This window comes from Magnolia sinica, chromosome 3, assembly GCF_029962835.1.
Source record: "Magnolia sinica isolate HGM2019 chromosome 3, MsV1, whole genome shotgun sequence".
NCBI classification, from domain to species: Eukaryota; Viridiplantae; Streptophyta; class Magnoliopsida; order Magnoliales; family Magnoliaceae; genus Magnolia; species Magnolia sinica.
The window spans coordinates 117,094,435-117,113,007 of NC_080575.1; the positions used below are offsets into that span (position 1 = coordinate 117,094,435).

An 18,573-nucleotide genomic window follows, 5' to 3' on the forward strand; every position below is an offset into this window, starting at 1 on the left:
AGGTTGGATGGCAAATAAACGTTACCGTGTCCGAGTAAGTTTTTGACGCTTGGGCGTTGAATTTCAAGGGAGAGATTCAAATGGCTACTCTCGCGAGTGCTAATTCCAATATTTCCATCTTCAAGGGCCAGTGGGGCATGAACATCAATGACCGGAGAAAACCGGTGAATCAACCGTCTGTGCCGGTGAACCTAATGCGAACGGCTGAGTTGGCCTTGTCTCTGTCGCGATTTAGAATAACGCGTCTATCGCTGCCAACTGGGGCCAACATACTGAGTTTTACAATAATCGGAACCGTCCATGTTGTGAAATCTAGTCTATGAGGCTCATTACGGTGAAAGGCAATGGTTACAATCACCGTCTGTATATGAATTAGGAACAATGAAAAGAACATTTTCAATGGCTCTCATTCATCTCTAAAAAATCAATGGTGGAGATCATATTAAAGTCTGGTCATGGAATGATAGCGTGTTTATAATAGACTTAATAGTTAGGAGAATATGGACAGTACAAATAGTCGGTCCATCTCAACCTGTGGGCCCTGGTGGGAAGCTACACGAGCTGGGTTCTCAGTCGCGACAGAGGGCAAAAGCACTCCAAACGGCTATACATCCCCCTCCACCGTTTTCAAATTTCAATCTCTCTCTCTCTCTGTCTCTCTCTCCATGGCATCTTCTACACCAGTCAAAACTCCAAACCCTAAATCATCGAATTTCTCGGCCCCCATGTCTTCTTCTAAAAGATCCCAACCCTACTCATCCGATTCTTCCTCCGATTTCAGGTCCCGATTCGAGGCCTACAACCGCCTGCAGGCCGCTGCCGTCGCTTTCGGTGAGAAGCTCCCGATACCGGAGATCGTTGCCCTCGGCGGACAATCCGATGGCAAGAGTTCTCTCCTAGAAGCCCTCCTCGGCTTCCGATTCAATGTCCGAGAGGTCGAGATGGGGACCCGCCGGCCCCTCATCCTCCAGATGGTCCATGATTCATCTGCATTGGAGCCCCGCTGCCGATTCCAGGTCTTTCGATTGGCTCTGTTTCTTGCATTAGGGTTTTTTTTTTCTTCTTCTTTTGTTTCTTTGAGACGAAATGTCAATGCTTGGCCTGAATTTCCATGTCATGGATAGCTTCGTATAAACGGGGGAGAACCTATTAATGATCCAAACCGTTCATCTGTTGGAATTTGCTTTGGATGGATGATACTGTTAATATACATCCATTACCAAAATCTTATCTTTCCCTTGGCTTGCTTGCAAATCAATAGCTTAAAGTAGAATGGAGAAAGCAGTCCAGGTGTAGTGTGAAAGTGTCAGTGATTGTATGGCTTGGATTGTTTGCAGGAGCTTTTCGGTCCATTGCCTACTCGTTGAGAATACAAAATTAATGTTTCTTATGTCTTGCAACTTTAGTCCTACATTGGATACCCATGGGAAAGTGGAGTGGGTTGTCGCTCCTATCTATATAAAGGAGTCATGTAGTCGTAAATCATTTACCTATATGTCATTTACAGGCAGCCCAATTTACAGGCATCCAAACGACGCCTAAATGGAGGGGTGTGCAAGCAATGCTGCATCTTGTACACCGGGGAGCTCTAATCTAGCACAGTGCCCCAGGCTCATCTTGTAGCACCCATCTTTGTGGTGGATTGTTATTAGAGCATTGGATTAAGCTGTGGATTAATGTCTGTTGCACAACCTAGCCATCCCCGAAACAAAATGACTTCTAATCTTTTTGTTTTCCTTGACACACAAACTGTTTGATGTAATGCTCTGCATCTGCTCTGCTCTCAAGCATTGTGGGTATAGTTTACTCACCTGATGTGCAAAATTGCTCGTGTCTTTGAGAGAATTTTGCATGCGAATGACAGTTTGGCAGCTTGATGGTTGCCAAGGTTGGCTATGGCTATTATTTGAAGTGAATTCAGTGGACATTGGAAGCTCCAATCTAAAGACAAGATTCAATTGAAGATCTTGAGCCTCAGCATGCTGAGTTTGAGGGGGAGTGTTGAGAATACAGGCTTAAATCACACACACACACACACACACACACACACAGAGAGAGAGAGAGAGAGAGAGAGAGAGAGAGAGAGAGAGAGGAATGCTCACCTGCACACCTTCTTACGTGAGCACCCGTGCGCACCTTTGCACATGTGTCATGGGCACAAAATCTGAACAGTCCACATGATGCGGCACCCCTTAAAACTCTATGAGCCCAATTTTCAGCCTAATCCAAAACTCTAGCGTGTCATAGCAAAGAGAATTGCAAATCAAGGGAGGAATTTGTTTTCTTTTGCCACATCGCCCACTAGAGTTTTGTATCGGGCTGAAAGTTGGGCTTGTGAAGTTTCAAGGGGTGCCGCATCATGCGGACTGTTTAGATTTTGTGCCCATGACACGTGTGCAAAGGTGCACACAGATGCTCACGTAAGAAGGTGCTTAGGTGAGCATTCCTCTCCCTCTCTCTCTCTCTCTCTCTCTCTCTCTCTCTATATATATATATATATATATATATATATATATATATATATATATATATATATATATATATGTAATGTTTTGTATTGTCTTGCAACTTTAGTCCTACATTAAATACTTGTATGTCCCTTTGCACGCACCAACGACACTACAATTAATAGCATTTGCTGAAGTTCACTTAATTTACACTTGTTCCAAATCCTATCATTTTTCTTGATTATGGCCATGAGAATATGACTCTTAAAATCTTCAAATATCAACAAAACATTTTATATATATATATATATATATATATATATATATATATATATATATATATATATATATATATATATAAATGTTTTGTATTGTCTTGCAACTTTAGTCCCGTATTGGATACCTGTGGAAAAGTGTGTTGTAACTCCTATCTATATATAGTGTCGAGTTATGAACAATGTTCTCTTATGCGATTGCATAATTGCATAAATCCATGCGTATGGCATATGCGATGGTCGCATATGTCATATGCCATGGTATGCGATCGCATATGCCATTATGCGATCACATACATTCCAACAGTAAAAAATCTGACCATTGAAACTTTTATTATTATTATTATTATTGGAAGTTTTGCCTATAAAAAGGCACTTGCCCCTCCATTTACAATATGTACTTACTAAAACTCTCAATTCACTCTCTTGCTCTCATACATCATTCTAAAGCCCTCATTCTCTCTTAATCTCTTCATATTTTCTCTTATATTTATTCTTTACTATTTTCCCTTGAAGTTGAAGGCAATAATCAATGATTCAAGAGAAAGAAGCAAGAAGAAGAATCACCCTATCTCTTTCTCTCTTCTATTCTCTTCTTCTAATTTTTAATTTCTAATCTATATTCTAAGTTTCTAACTTGCATTGTGTTATCTATTCTTTATTTCTATCATTAGATTATCTATATCATTTATCAAGAGTTATGATTCAACTCAAGAGACTCAACAACTCAAGAGTCCGTCTTAACTCTCAGGTGGCAAGCACACGCTTAAGATTCAAGTCAACCAACAATAAGTCTTCAACTCAAGAGACTCAACAACTCAAGAGTCAGGTTAAGTCTTAACTCTCAAGTGGCAAGCACACGCTCAAGATTCAAGTCAACCAACAAAAAGTCTTCTATTTTGTAGTTTTTAGTTTGTAGTTTGTAGTTTCTAAATTTTAGTTTTTTTTTTTTAATTTTTTAATTTCTAGTTTATTTCAAGTTTCTAATTTATATTTAGTTTTTACTTTAGTTCAATTTTTTAATTTGTAGTTTCTAGGATTCAACTTTCAAATTCAAGACTCCCAAGTTCAAGAGAAGAAAGATTTCAACTTTCAAAATCAATATTTAAAACTCACTTTCAAGACACTTCCCCCTCCATTTGCAACATATACTCACTAAAACTCTCAATACACACTCTTTTGCTCTCATACATCCACGGTGTATTGAGAGTTTTAGTAAGTATATATTGTAAATGGAGGGGGAAATGTCTTGGAAGTGAGTCTTGAATCTTGATTTTGAAAGTTGAAAACCTTTATTCTCTTGAACTTGGAAGTCTTGAATATGAAAGTTGAATTCTAGAAACTACAAAATAGAAACTTGATATAAAGTAGAAACTAAAAATAAACTAGAAATTAAAAAATTAGAAAAAAACTAAAAGCTAAAAACTAGAAAATACAAAGTACAAAATAAAAGACTTTGTTGTTCGTTGACTTGAATCTTGAGTGTGTGCTTGCCACTTGAGAGTTAAGACTTGACTTGTTGAGTCTCTTGAATTGGCATGACACGCGTTGTGATTTTGCTATCAAGGTGGAGATTGTTGATATGGTATGTCAGCTTATAGGTTGGCGACATCAAAATCACCAATTAAAGGACATTTTTATCTTTCTTGTGAAACTGTAAGTAGAGTTGTCCCTTAGAATATAAAAGGTCTCTTTGTTTAAAGAGGAAAAGAAGGGACAGAGGGTTTTTTTTTTTTCCTTTGGGTGAGATTTCTCAGGTTGTAAGGAGTTTTTTCTTCTCTTTCCTTCAAATCATAAGCCACTTGTTTATCAATGATAGATCAAGTGCTTTTTGGCAGTGCCGATGACTACATGAAAGAAGTTTTGTGATTGTTTGTGGTTTCATTTGGTGGTGGAAAGGGAGATGATTTGGCAAACATGTTATCAAATTGGTGAATGTTTCTTTCTTTACACCAAGTTGCATTTTCTTCCCAAAAGTACTGGATTGATTTTGCTTACCGCTTTGGCTGTGGAAGTAGACCTTTGTGATGAATCACGTAAATGTTGTATGTATCTTGTGGATTGTGGATTTGTATGTTGGTGCATTTTCTCCATTCTATTTTCCCATATTTTGTTGCAAATTATTCTTGGTGGTGTTGGTGGTCGTTGGTTGTGTGTTCACACCCCAAGTATAAGGTTGTGATGTAGTAATAATCTCGGTGAGACCGAGGTCGAATCCACAGGGACTGAACCTTGTACGTAATCTGAAAGTAGCTAGAAATAGAACTAGAAGAAGATGTAATTTAAATCAAGTGAATATGAGGGGAATAATGGTGAAATAGTAAACTGAAATTTGTAGAATTCAAAGGTGGGAAAGTAGGGATTCAGAGGATCCACTTGTAGAGATCAGGGAGATCTACACTTGATTCATGAACTCAATTGGACTTCGAGTCCCATCTTCATCCAGTTGGAAGATACATCACTAAAACTCAATCTGAACTTCCGTTGATCTAGTTTTCAAAGAGATGAAAGGTATGAAAATAAGAGATAATCCCATCACAAAACCATGCCCATGAGACAAAGTAAACAACAAAATTAAACCAATCAACAACCAATCAGACAGATGTATGGATGTTAGGAAGGATTCCATCATCCAATCATGTCCAAGGGGCAATGGTGAATAATAGGGCTTCCTATCTTCACACAATCAAAATAAGGGAAGGGATATACTCAAAGCCATCGCAGATCTATTGCAATTTAAGTCACAACAAATCATTAAAAACTGAATGCATTCCTATTAATCAAACTAAAATCAACATCAATTCAGTCTAACATAAATCAGAGTCGTAGAATCATTCCCATCACGCCACAAGCTTCACCTCTTAGCCCTAGCTAAGAGGTTTAGCCAACCATGATTGGGCTAATTCTCAAAGAAAGAAAACAACAATTTGAAATTCTTTCTCTTTCTCTCTCTCTCTCTCTCTCACTGCCGTCCAAAAGATTGGATGAATACTCTCTTCCACTTCTCTTTCTTTTATAGCTGATGGAGGTCGGTTAGGAGTGCGTAAGGGGTGCTGGAGTCGGTGGAAATTGGACGAGTGGAGTGCGTAAGGAATTACGCACTGCTTTCGCAGTCATGCACGCGCTTTGCGTGAAAGCCTAAGAATTTGCTCCCGCTAGTCCTCCTAGCATCCATCAAAAGCAGTTAAAACAGCGCCTCTTTGGACAGTTTTGGATGGACTACAAGATGGACGGTCCAGATGAACCATCCGATTATTGCCATGATTGTGCAATTGACCGCAAAAACAATCAACATTTAGACGTGAAAACAGGGCCTGTGAAAGTGGTCTGCGCTGATGATTGATGGGGCCCACTTCAGTTGACGTTTGAGAAATCCATGCCGTTCACCGGATTCCTCTTGGAATTTCGGTCGGAAATGTGTATTTTTGGCCTTTTGTTGATGAGACTCACAGGATCTTTTGCTCTGGCGTTCATCTAACGTTTAGACAGTTGAGATCCGTTCTCTACTATCTTTCGAAATACCGCCACCTAGGACTGAGTGAGAGGGGCCATGTGAGTCTCATGGATGGTCCGGATTTCCTAACCAAGTCATGATGTGGGTCGAATGGCCCACCTTAACAATCGGCTTGGTTCAAAAACGCAGCAGGTGCAAAACAGGGGCCTTCTCTGTTTCTTTGGAAAGTCGGTCAAACCGATTTTGACCAAAGGAATTGGTCCAGTGCACGTTGAGTGCACTTGTGCCCTGTGCACTGGCAGTGCCAGTTGGGTCCACTTGTGATGTTGCTTCATATGTTCCATCACCTTATATAATGGGTTGAAACCGCACTTGAAGTATATCCAGATCTTAGGTGGGCCCCAAATCATTAATTCATGGACTGATCTGAACGTTGGACCACTTCCACGGACCACTTCCACAGGGATCCAATGGCTGAATTTCGACGTGTACGGTTAATTTATGGTCCTCAGGCCAACTCTAAAGTTTCGAGCCGAATGGATGGTGGCAACCTTGTGATCTTGCATTCTAAACAACTTTCAGGCCTCTTTAGTGTGACATACGGGATTTTCTTGAATGTCGGCCGTGTAAAATCATCGATCTCGGTCCCCTAGAGCCCATCCCTTGCCTTGGTGATTCATGAGCATTAAATCCATGCTGTTAGCATCCTTTTCAATCCATGCTCGTAAATTCACCTTGCATCACAAACACGATTAAAATAAGGCATTAAACGGTATCATGTTCGTAAAATCAGGTAATAAATGGGGTCTAATATGCAATATTTGACCCTCAACATTGTGCACATAAGGCGTTTGTGGGTTTGCTTGAATCAATTACTGATTTTGTGGGTGGCTGGATTTGATTTGATAAGTATATTTTGATTTGAATGATGTGATTGGTGGTGATTTCATGTGTCTTCGATTTGATCTTCATCATTTATAGGGTTTCAGTTCTGGGATTTGGCTGCCATAGGCATTTGAGAGCTGTATCTATTGACTAAAAATAACCCATTCTTTTTAGAGGAAATATGCATTACATCAATTGGCAGCCAAACTGGTGATGTTTTAGTTTTGAACAACATTACATACATTTGGGAAGAAAATACAACTTTGGGGGATGTAGATCGCACTCACCAATCTAATGAAAACACATAGAAGTATCTCTTCTGCCCGCAACACAACCATAAAGAACCACAAAAAGCATCTGATCCACCTTAAAAAATCAGTCATATGGCTTCTTTGATTTGGAGGAAAGAGAAGAAAAATTCGTTGAGCAAGCTCAAATTTGAGAAATCTCCACCCCAAAAGAAACGTACTTTATTTTACTCTCTTTTCTCTCTCTACACTGACCTTTTATATTCCAAGGAGCAAGCCTTTGTTACAACAATTTAAGGAAGACCAAAATGCTATTGGAGCAGTGATTATCAACAACCCAACTGTTGATAGTGCCACCTCAATAATCTCCACCTTGATTGCAAAATCACCCACTTGCCTTGCCAATTCAACATCACTACCATTTCTTGAAATGCAGGGAAGTTGAGCTCCACTCCAACTTCTCTATTTGAATAGGCTTAGCGTGCCTATGATGTTCTCTTTTGTTCCTACCTTTAACAACAAAACCTTGTCTTCTTTCGTAACCTGCCAAATATGATGTATTGGACGGAAATATGCTTTAATCCTTTTATGGTTCATCAGATTCTTGGCCAAATCTGTGGTGATAGTGATACTCATGGTTATTTCACTTTATATTCATGCAATCGGCTACACATAGGGTCGAAGAAATTCTACTAGTGAGAGCCTGGTTTGTTTCCCAGTTCGGTGATGGTGAGCTCCTAGTTCTACTACAACAACTACTGGTTGGCCTCACTATGGATCGAAGATGCTGCATATAACTTCATGCTGCATATAACTTCCCTTTCAGATAAGCTAGCCATCCTATTACTAGCCTGCAAAGGAAAATGTAAAAATAAAAATATAAGCAGCATTCCATTTGCAACAGAGAAGGGTCTGCTGGTCCATTGCCCAGCCATTTTGGACCCATTTGTAGGATGTTCTGAACTACTGAACATAATGCTGGCCTGAAACAAGAGCCTCTATTTTGGGCCAAGCATCGTATAAACCTCTTGATTTTAATGCTATTTTCTGTCTGAAATTGTGGGTACTGTTAATTTGTAATTCTATAGTTTGCTATTCATTTAATTATCAGGATTTAAATTTAGATATTGGGTTACTTCCGATCTTGGAAATCATTTCCAACTGATTCCATTTCTTAAATTTTCCCTTTTCATGTTTTGGCCAACTTTTGGTTTTCATTTCTACAACTTTGTTTTTTCCCTCATTGCTCATCCATTTTAAAGGTTCTATAGTTCTTTCCTTTTTCATGATGAGCCAAGACACTAAACCATGACTGTGACCGCAGGAGGAAGATTCTGAAGAATATGGAAGTCCCATGGTTTCAGCTTCTACAATTGCTGATATCATAAAACAGCGAACTGAGGCACATTTGAAGAAGACCCGAACTGCAGTTTCTCCAAAGCCTATCGTAATGAGAGCAGAATATGCCCATTGTCCCAATCTAACCATAATTGACACACCCGGCTTTGTTCTAAAGGTGCTTTCCCTTTCTCTGGTTCATGATGTCTAACACAAAAGAATCTTGTGTAACTTAAAATATGTTTGATACATAGAAGAAAGAAACATGTGTAATTTGGAATTGTTCATTTTTCATTAACCTAGTTTCAATTTTCATCTTTCAGGCGAAGAAAGGTGAGCCAGAGAGCACACCTGATGAGATTCTGTCGATGGTGAAGTCATTAGCAAGCCCCCCTCATCGCCTTCTCTTGTTCCTTCAACAGAGCAGTGTTGAGTGGTGTTCATCACTGTGGTTAGATGCCATTCGTGATATCGATCCAACTTTCAGGCGCACAATCATTGTTGTTTCCAAGTTCGACAATCGGCTCAAGGTAAAATTATTAAGGAAAAAGTTTCTGCCTATACATTGTAAACTGAGAGTCGATGCCAACCTTTTGCCCACCATCCAAAGATGTTGAACGGTGGGAGTCCAACCACATATTTCAAAATTGGATCTGTTGTTATTTTTGCCTGACATGTAGGCTGCCATGGTCTCTGGCGTACGCTGCACCAAAGTTGGACCCACATTACAAATAGAAATGTTGTGGTGAAAACTGATGAAACTTTTTTCCGTCTGTAAATTGAGCTCAAAATTCAATGGTTGTGAAATTTTAAAGCATAACATGTGCAGGAATTTAGTGATCGATGGGAAGTGGATCGATACTTGAGTGCAAGTGGTTACCTTGGTGATCACATTCACCCATTTTTTGTGGCACTGCCGAAAGACAGGGGCACAGTGCCGAATGAGGAATTCCGCCGGCAAATTTCTCAAGTTGACACAGAAGTTATTCGTCATTTACGTGAGAGTGTTAATGGTGGATTTGATGAAGAGAAATTCCGTCCCTTCATTGGTTTCGGCTGTCTTAGGGAGTACTTGGAGTCTGAGCTTCAGAAGAGGTATAAAGATGCTGCCCCAGCAACACTTGCTTTGCTAGAACAACGCTGTGGTGAAGTCACTACTGAGTTAGCTCACATGGAATCCAAGTTACAGGCCACTTCTGATGTTGCCTATCTTCGAAGATCGGCAATGCTCCATGCGGCTTCTATTTGTAGTCATGTGGTATGCATACCATACAGCTCCAGTTTTCATGTTTCTCCTTTTTCCTGTTTGAATATGCACTGTTTCATTAAATAAACCTCACCTTACCTGTCTTTTGTTGGTTTTTGAAGGGAGCATTGATTGATGGAGCGGCAGATCCTGCTCCAGAGCAGTGGGGGAAAACAACCAATGAGGAACAGTCGGAGAGTGGTGTTGGGAGTTGGCCCGGTGTGACCGCAGATGTAAAGCCCCCCAATTCCACCCTTAAGCTCTATGGTGGGGCAGCATTTGAGAGGGTTATACATGAATTCCGTTGTGCTACATATTCTATTGAATGCCCACCAGTGTCAAGGGAGAAGGTCACCTCTGAAACTATCCCAGAAGTGGAAATTTTCTGTAGTTCATGTGGGCAACTGGCTGTTGGGTAGAGAATTACTTACAAGATTCTTGTTTTTGTAACAGGTTGCGAACATTTTACTTGCCCATGCTGGACGAGGTGGAGGTAAGGGTGTTACAGAGGCGGCTGCAGAGATAGCACGTGCAGCAGCACGATCATGGCTTTCTCCTCTTCTAGACACTGCATGCGATCGACTTGCATTTGTCTTGAAAAGCCTCTTCAATCTTGCTGTAGAACGCAACCATAGCCATGATTCGAACTGCAAGGAGCTAGGTAAACCCATTCTTTTCAGCAGATGTGATGCAGTCTTTTACGATCCTCCTCCATCTCTGGCATCTATTACTTGCTTGGTCTGATAATTGGTTGTTTCTTTATGAGCATTATGATGACGATGACAATCATATTTTGTCTACTTTAATTAATCTGGTAGAACTCCATATTCTCAATGGCAAATGTTGACTTCTGTGATGATAACTCTTGTAAGAATTAGGAGATCGAAACTGAACTTATCATTGTGAGGAAAGATGTTAGGTTCTGCTGTGGCAATAGCTCTTGTCCCATGTTATATATTGGGTTTCATGGTCACTATCATATTTCTTATCTGCTAAAGTGGTCACTCCATCATTACCTATTTATCTCGGACATGTCTCCAGACTGATATCAAATTTCTTTCAGTGAGTATCAGACCCATCTTTATTATTTGATATTCCATAGATCTATTTTGTGCACAAGGAAGTTCAATGTTCATCATAGCTTCACCTTCTTTCTTGCAAGTATTATATCTAAAATCAGGCTTATCTTTATCAGTTCCCTGGTGTAACAAAAATGGCACTCAGCTAATGAGATTCAAGTTTGCTTCAATCACACAAAAGTTTATTTTGAAAGACTGACGCTTTTGATTTGCTTATTACTTGTTTTTTCCTCCTTAAAATGCACAATAAAATTCAAAATCACTGTTTGCAATTGCTTATTCTCCAGATGTTATATTAACTCTTCAGGTATTGGATTGCCAATATCCTTTCATTTTCTTTCAACTTCTTAAGACTCACAGACCCCCATCTGCATCTGTTTGCGAATTTCACTTTTTGGTAGAATCTGTTTGTAGAAGTTTGTGTTATGTGTCATCTCTTCTGATCGAAATAATATGGTTGCTTTAGTTATCTGAATATGTAATTTTAGTCACAAGCATGTTTATCTTCTGAACAGATGGGAGAAAGAAGGGAGATGTGGACGGGTACATTGGATTCCATGCTGCTTTAAGGCGCTCTTATGATAACTTCATACATGATCTTGCCAAGCAGTGCAAGCAATTGATACGGCACCACCTTGATTCTGCTACAAGCCCATATTCTCAGGTCTGCTATGAAAACTACTTCACAGGAGGTTTGGGCTCCACTGCGACCACAATCTACAGATTCAACCAACCTCTTGCTGCTCCGTTTTTCCTCGACCTATCAGATGGTGCAACAGTTCAAGACAAAATGGTAGGCGATGATCAGGAGAATATACCTCCAAAAAAACAACAGCAAACGCCACCAGGGAAAGGAACAGAAGCTAAAGAAGTACTCCGAGAAAGCCAAATGACAATACCTGAGACACCATCTCCTGATCAGCCAAGTGATGCAGTTTATGGATCTAAGAAGGAAAACGGTAACTGCAATGAGATTGGAGGGAGAAAACGGCATGCGAGGATTATGGCTGGCAGCAGAAATTCAGATCATCATCGACTCCAAAACGGTGGACTTCTATTTGGTGGTGGCGATATTGGCTCAAGATCAGGCTCAGCTTACTCAGAGATCTGCTCTTCAGCTGCACAACATTTTGCGAGAATCCGCGAAGTTCTAATTGAGAGAAGTGTGTTATCAACATTAAACTCAGGCTTCTTAACTCCTTGGTAAGCTTCTTCCTAAGGCAGCCTGTTTTGGTGCATTAAATAGGGGCACGCACACACACACACACACACAAAAAAAAAAATTGCATGGTGTCAGTTTTAATTCTTCATATCTTAAAATTGTTAATATGCTTTGTATGTAGTGTTCAGGTGTTTTGCCATTCGTATGTTTCTTTTTACCATGCTTCCACATTTCCTAATGAGGAAACATTTAGTAATCTGAACTTCCTGGAAACTTTGAAATATCGGTGCTCCCTCTGCAAGTTCACTGCTGAGGTTGAGGAACTGTGATTTCATATGCCAGCTCGAGGTTGATAATAGGCGTTCTGAGGGATATTGTGGATGCTATCAAAGTTTTAAATATTGACGATTTTGGCCGATATATCCCACGATATATCTTGTATCCCACCTGTGCGATACGAAATGCACAGGTAGTGCCGATATATCCCACATATTCATTCCAGTGAGCATTTTCAATTTTTGATCCCCTTTTTTGTGTTGAAATTATGTTAAATCAGTGCCAAATTGTTATAAATCCATTGGTTCTTCATGTTTTGCATGAAAAATCATGAAGTTGGAGCTTTGATTTCGATATCCATTGGTTCTTCATATTCTCCATGGTTTTTTCAAAAATTTCCTTCAATCAGCTATCAATTAATACCAATTTCGAAGTATTTTATAAATTTATCATCACATACACTCTAATTTCAAATTTTGTGTGTAGGTGGTCCGATTTCGGGAAAATTCAAAATTTCCCTAATTTCTCCCTTGCAATGTTGCACTCCAAAAAAAAAAAAAAGCATATATGAGGGCTAATCTACTGATTTGTTGAGTCATTGTCAATTTTCAAAAAATAAAGATAATTTTTTAATTAAAAAATTATTTTAAAAAAAAATTTCTTTCCAAATTCCCCTTCAACCAGCTGCAATTATGACTATTTTGAAGTATTTAGGAGTGTTTAATGAAATGATCATCATATACTCTCTAAATATTATGCATTCATAGTTGCATTAATTCAGTCAGACAACGCATAGCTTAGGACCCTATACAAAGGAAACCTATTATGTGCACTTCTTCTTTGAGATATTATGATTTAAAAGTGTGTATTAAAGTATTTTTTAATAATCCCTGAAGTTTCATTGAAAAATTCAACCATTTTCCTAATGTTTCCCCATGTTTCTCAAAAAGTGCAATAAATTACCCGATTCAAATGATATATCCCGTGTGATAACTGATACGTATCTGTATCCTAAGGATGCAATATGTAACGATGCTATAATGAAAAATATCGCTGGTTTTACCTTGGCTCGCTGAATATTATTTAACTCCAGAAAACAAGGAATTGTGTGCAATCCTCCTCCCAAGGATATGCATAGATGCATAATATCCTCAGTCCTTCCCAACTAGTGGGGCATATGATATTAGTGGTCCAGACCAGGGTAGCATAACTACATTTTAAACTCTCTCTTTTTTTCTTTTTCTTTTGGCAAGAAAAAAGAAACTGAACCCTCTTAATAAATTTATCGTTACCAATTTAAAAAGAAGAAGAAGAAAAAACTTGTATAACAATGGTTAACACACTGTTCATTTCAAAAGAGAGGCAAAGTGACTTTGCCTATGGCAAACCAAATTAAAATTGTTTTCTTCCAATAAAACTCATTTTGAATAGAAATGGTGATTTAAGGATAAAGATTAGTCTTTGTCACCAAATGATAGAATTAAGTGGAAGGTAGAAAATTTTTAATAGAGATTTGGGATCAATTTATATAGGATTACTCGGAAAGGAAGGATTTGAGAGAGACAAGAAATGATAATAACTCACTATGTGATCACCTATGTACATTATTAATCATTCAAATAGAAGTTCTAACTGTTTTAATTGAAGTTTTGTGTTTTGATTGTATCTTTATATAGAATACATTTTTTATATTGGATATATACCATTCATTCACATCTCTATATAGCTGTTTTTCTTTTCCATTTTTTAAACATTGTCTTAAACCGGAATTTTTCATTCTTTGCTTCTCTGAGATTCTGTTTCTTTGGCTGAATTTGACCTTTTTAATGATCCTAACCAACTTGAATAGGGCTGTCAACAGGCTGGGCCTGGGGTTGATCTCAGCCCACATTTTGAACTGTTTTGGGTTGGGCCATTTGGCCGGCCCTATTCAAAAGTCTGATTTTAGCCGGCATGAGCCCGGCCCATTGACACCCCCCCTTCTGAAAAACCATGCACCGAATTCATCAGGGTGGGATAATCCTAACCCTTGGATTGGTTGCCTGCAAAAATATAATAAAAGAAAGTACAACAATGTCTCTATGTTCAACGGGACAAAAAGTCAAGACTGGGACTGGGATCTTCTAATCTGGGGTCCATGCCATTCTTGCTGACAATCTTGCAGATAAATGGTTTCTAATATCCATCTAAGTACTCAAATACAAGCTAGAACCAATGTATTAAAGTTAGATATACTAGATGTGTATCTTTTAGGATTAATGTTGTTCTTATTCTCCATGACTGTGTTTTTCATTGTGACGCAGTCGAGATCGGTTGGTGGTAGCTCTTGGTTTAGACTTGTTCGCAGTGAATGATGAGAAATTCATGGACATGTTCGTAGCGCCTGGCGCTATCGATGTTCTTCAGAGCGAACGTCAATCTCTGCAAAAACGTCAGAAGATATTGCAGTCTTGTTTGACCGAGTTCAAGAACATCGCTCGAGCTCTTTAATTTAGTTTTTGCAGCCCAGCTTTACAATTTTAAAGGAAGTTGGTCTTTCAGTCTTAATACTTCACACCTAGTGAATGTTATGACAATTCGCACGGAAGCAGTTCATCAACTACCTCAATTGGTTCCTCTAATTCCTCTCAAGATATATTGAAGTGTTGTATTGGGCGCTTCAGAGTTGTGGCGTCAGCAGCCTTTTCTTTTCAGTTTGATTTTATATCAGACTCTTGTGCTGAACTCAATCATTCTTTTCTAGTGTATTCTGTCTAGCTCTGTTATCTTGGATGAAATTGTTACATTTCATTAATCAGAAGTTGCGAGAGGGATTCAGAAGCATGACAAAATATACATATGCATATGAAGGGAGTGATAAATGAATGCTAATGCACAATATCTCACATCTTGATAGATCAAAATGATAATGGTGCGTTACATGATACTCAGGCAGCGTATGATGTGATACACAGGCACTCAGAAACTGTACATGTGGCATACATTAACTCAAATTAAACTGACCTGTAGTCCGAAAATTATGTTGGTTGAACAATCCAAACCTCTGATTCATGGACAATTCCATTGGATTTGAAAAAAAAAAAAAACCATTCCAAAAAATGCCCACCAATCAGATGGTCTGATAATAACTTTTGGTTTATGGTACATTTAAACTGGGACCCATAATTTGGACGGTTTAAATTAACTTACATCTATGCCACATGCAATTTCCAAGTAATTTCTAAGTACCTGCACATCATTCATTACTCTCTGCCAGAGTATCAAAGTTTTTTCTCATGATAAACAAACATTGAAAGAACATGTCCATGTTCTCTGCCAGTCCCACTCAGGCTCCATGCTTATGACACTGAACTTGTTTCCAAGTTCTTAGGTTGAAATATTCGTCCTTGGAAAGAAGTAATGGTTTGTCAAGGTAGTGGATTTTTCATAGGAAAGTATTGCAAAGAGCACCCATAATGCCTGCCGTTGAGATGTTATGTACATATAATATAAGTTAAATACATCAACCATGGTATATAACCATTTATGCTCAAATACAGAGTCCCCAGATAACAAGAAGCAGCTATCATCATATGATTTTGCTGCGTAGGAAACTTGAACCATTGAATTCTCAAATGGAAAAAGGATGAATGTGAACAACCATGTGATATTCCAAACAACTCTCATGCAATGATTCAACCTTTAGCCTTTCCATCTCTAACTGAACACCTGTTTCTATGATGCCAGATAGGGATATGTATGCAAATACGGTTATTAGGAGCTTGAATAGAATGTTAGCAGTATCTATCTATATGCAGTGAGTAGTCTGTGCCAATATGGTATCTCATAGTGTCAATACGGGTATCGGGTCTCCTGTTCCATCTCTCTCCCACTCAAAAATGAAATGGGCAATGCTCACCTTCTGCGATTCTGTGGGAGCAGTCTTCAAGGTTCTTACCTGAGTCGATCATTGCGCTGTTCTGACAGCATTTGATATGTGACACCAAGTCAGCACTACGTCGATTGTTGCGCTGTTCCGACAGCATTTGATATGTGACACCAAGTCAGCATGGGTTGATTTATCAGTTCCGATCGATCACTTGATGAAATTACTACCTGAGATAACAGCTCAAAGATCTCCTAGCATGTATTTTAAACATGCATGATGGGTTTTGAGGTTGAAACAGATTCATGCAAATGGTTGATGTTTTATGGTGGGTTCATGGTGTGATTGTACGTTGCATCTGATGGCTGTGGTTTAGGGACCACCACAAGATGGCCTATTTAGGTGTGGGAATCACAACCTTCTAAGGATCCTATCCTCACACCCATCTGATCAATATATCAAATGGGAGTGCCGGTATGTAGTAAGATCATAACCTTTTATGGGTTTCCCTGTCCATATCCTTGAATAAAATTCGTCTGAGTTAAACTTGCATTTGGATGTAGCTGGTGATAGGATGTGGTCCAGCATTTGGATGTAGCTGCTTTTAGCTGGTGATAGGATGTGGTCCACCCAAATCTCAAGTCTGCATAGAGAAGTTTTTGTTTCGTGAGCCACCTCGAATGCAGCAGATTGGTTCTGCTAAAAGTCATCGGAACCAACCATGATACATGGGCATGTTCAAATAGTTTTTGAAGTTCTTTCAGCTTGTGTTTTGTACAGTAAATACATTGTCTTTATTAAAAAATTAGTTGTTGGAAAAGTGTAGTATATAATAGAGAAAATGAAGAAACTTGAGTTGAAATTATTAAATTTATAAGTTGAAATAGTAAATATTTCTAGACAAATTTGCTATTCTTTTTTGAATATTTTAGTAACTGCAGAGAGAGAGAGAGAGAGAGAGAGAGAGAGATTGTAAATTGGTTTTAGGATAGAATGAACTCATATATTTGTAATTCAACGCAAAGATTTATACCTCTAAATATTAAATAGATCTCCAAGTTTTGACATTGGCATACTCCACTAAAATGTTCTTAAAAAGAAGATTACTAGAAGGCAAAGAGGAGAGCACATGGTTATAGATGACTTGATATAAGAATGATGTGTTCTCTTTCTAGACTATATTATCAAAAGATATATATAGAACCTGAAAGAATATGATATTCTCTTTAAAGGGCTTCTTCAGAATATTTACACACCCATTTATATGCAAAAATTATAATTATTGTGAGTAAACATGTTTTTCTTATGGCAATTATTTTTGTCTCTTTTAAACAAAGATAATTAAACAATAATAAAAATTATTACTACATAATAATACACTTAATTACCACCCAAATCTTGATCAGCCTAATTACTGTAATAATATGATACTGATGCTACATGTACTTACCTAACAATATGGCTAGACCTTTAAACACTAGCTATTAAACCTCTAGTTAAAACTTTCATTCACTCTCTAAGTATACCATGGGCCTAATGGATCAAAATGAAGTGTCAAAAAGACTAAGCTCCTTAAACTTCTTGTGACAATAGTACACACAAAGTGCACCTAATGAGGTGATTTTACTGCCTTTTGGAAATTTGAACCACAAAAATTACTTCTCCTACCATTAATTAGTATTTTTAATAAAGTTTTCACATATAAGATATTTATTTATTTTTTAAAAATAAATATTTTATTTTTAAAATTTCTTTCTTATAAATACATAACAAATCTTATAAATTTTATATTACATCAATTTTCAGTCGTAGATACGAATCAAGTCTTCTCCATTGCACACTTAGGGCAATCTGAACCATTCAAATTGCAGGCCTCATTGTGAATGAAGCATAGCTGTAACCTGCACACATTAAACCATCTTAATCATCCATCATATTTCACCAAGTGAATTCAACTGATAGCCATCTTATTTTTAACGGTCCATTTGATTGCTGTCAATCTGATGATTAGGATCATTGGGTCAATGCAATTTCCAGGATATTCCATATCCATAGCTGGACTTGCAATTTGGATGGTCTAGATTCCACAGGTTTCGTGCACTAGACACCACAACTTAAAAGCCGGTGGTGAACTATGACCGTACTCTTATCCGTATATTATTGTTTATTTCTCAACCACGATGCACGATCACTGTATCTGTCTTTTTTCTCTTGACGGGTCAAGGAAAATATGTACAAAAGCTCTGTTCATCTCAGCCGTCCTTTGTATCTGTTTCCTTTTCTTTTTCCATATTTCTC

General features: G+C 38.3%; 1 protein-coding gene across 1 annotated transcript; it reads left to right on the forward strand.

The window, feature by feature from the left end:
- The first annotated feature begins 644 nt into the window (after positions 1-644).
- On the forward strand, positions 645-15,204 carry LOC131240907 (dynamin-related protein 5A). Its single transcript, XM_058239439.1, has 8 exons — positions 645-1,016; positions 8,634-8,825; positions 8,971-9,177; positions 9,477-9,905; positions 10,016-10,243; positions 10,347-10,554; positions 11,488-12,175; positions 14,714-15,204. Exons 1-8 carry the CDS (start codon positions 666-668, stop codon positions 14,898-14,900), a joined length of 2,490 nt encoding a protein of 829 aa, XP_058095422.1. The 5' UTR covers positions 645-665; the 3' UTR covers positions 14,901-15,204.
- Positions 15,205-18,573: the final 3,369 nt, after the last annotated feature.

Bases quoted from the DNA above. Each gene is read 5' to 3' on its own strand.
- LOC131240907 (XM_058239439.1), top strand. From the start codon at position 666: ATGGCATCTTCTACACCAGTCAAAACTCCAAACCCTAAATCATCGAAT. The intron at 8,826-8,970 runs GTGCTTTCCCTT...TTCATCTTTCAG, and splicing joins CACCCGGCTTTGTTCTAAAG to GCGAAGAAAGGTGAGCCAGA. The intron at 10,244-10,346 runs GTCACCTCTGAA...TTTTTGTAACAG, and splicing joins CACCAGTGTCAAGGGAGAAG to GTTGCGAACATTTTACTTGC.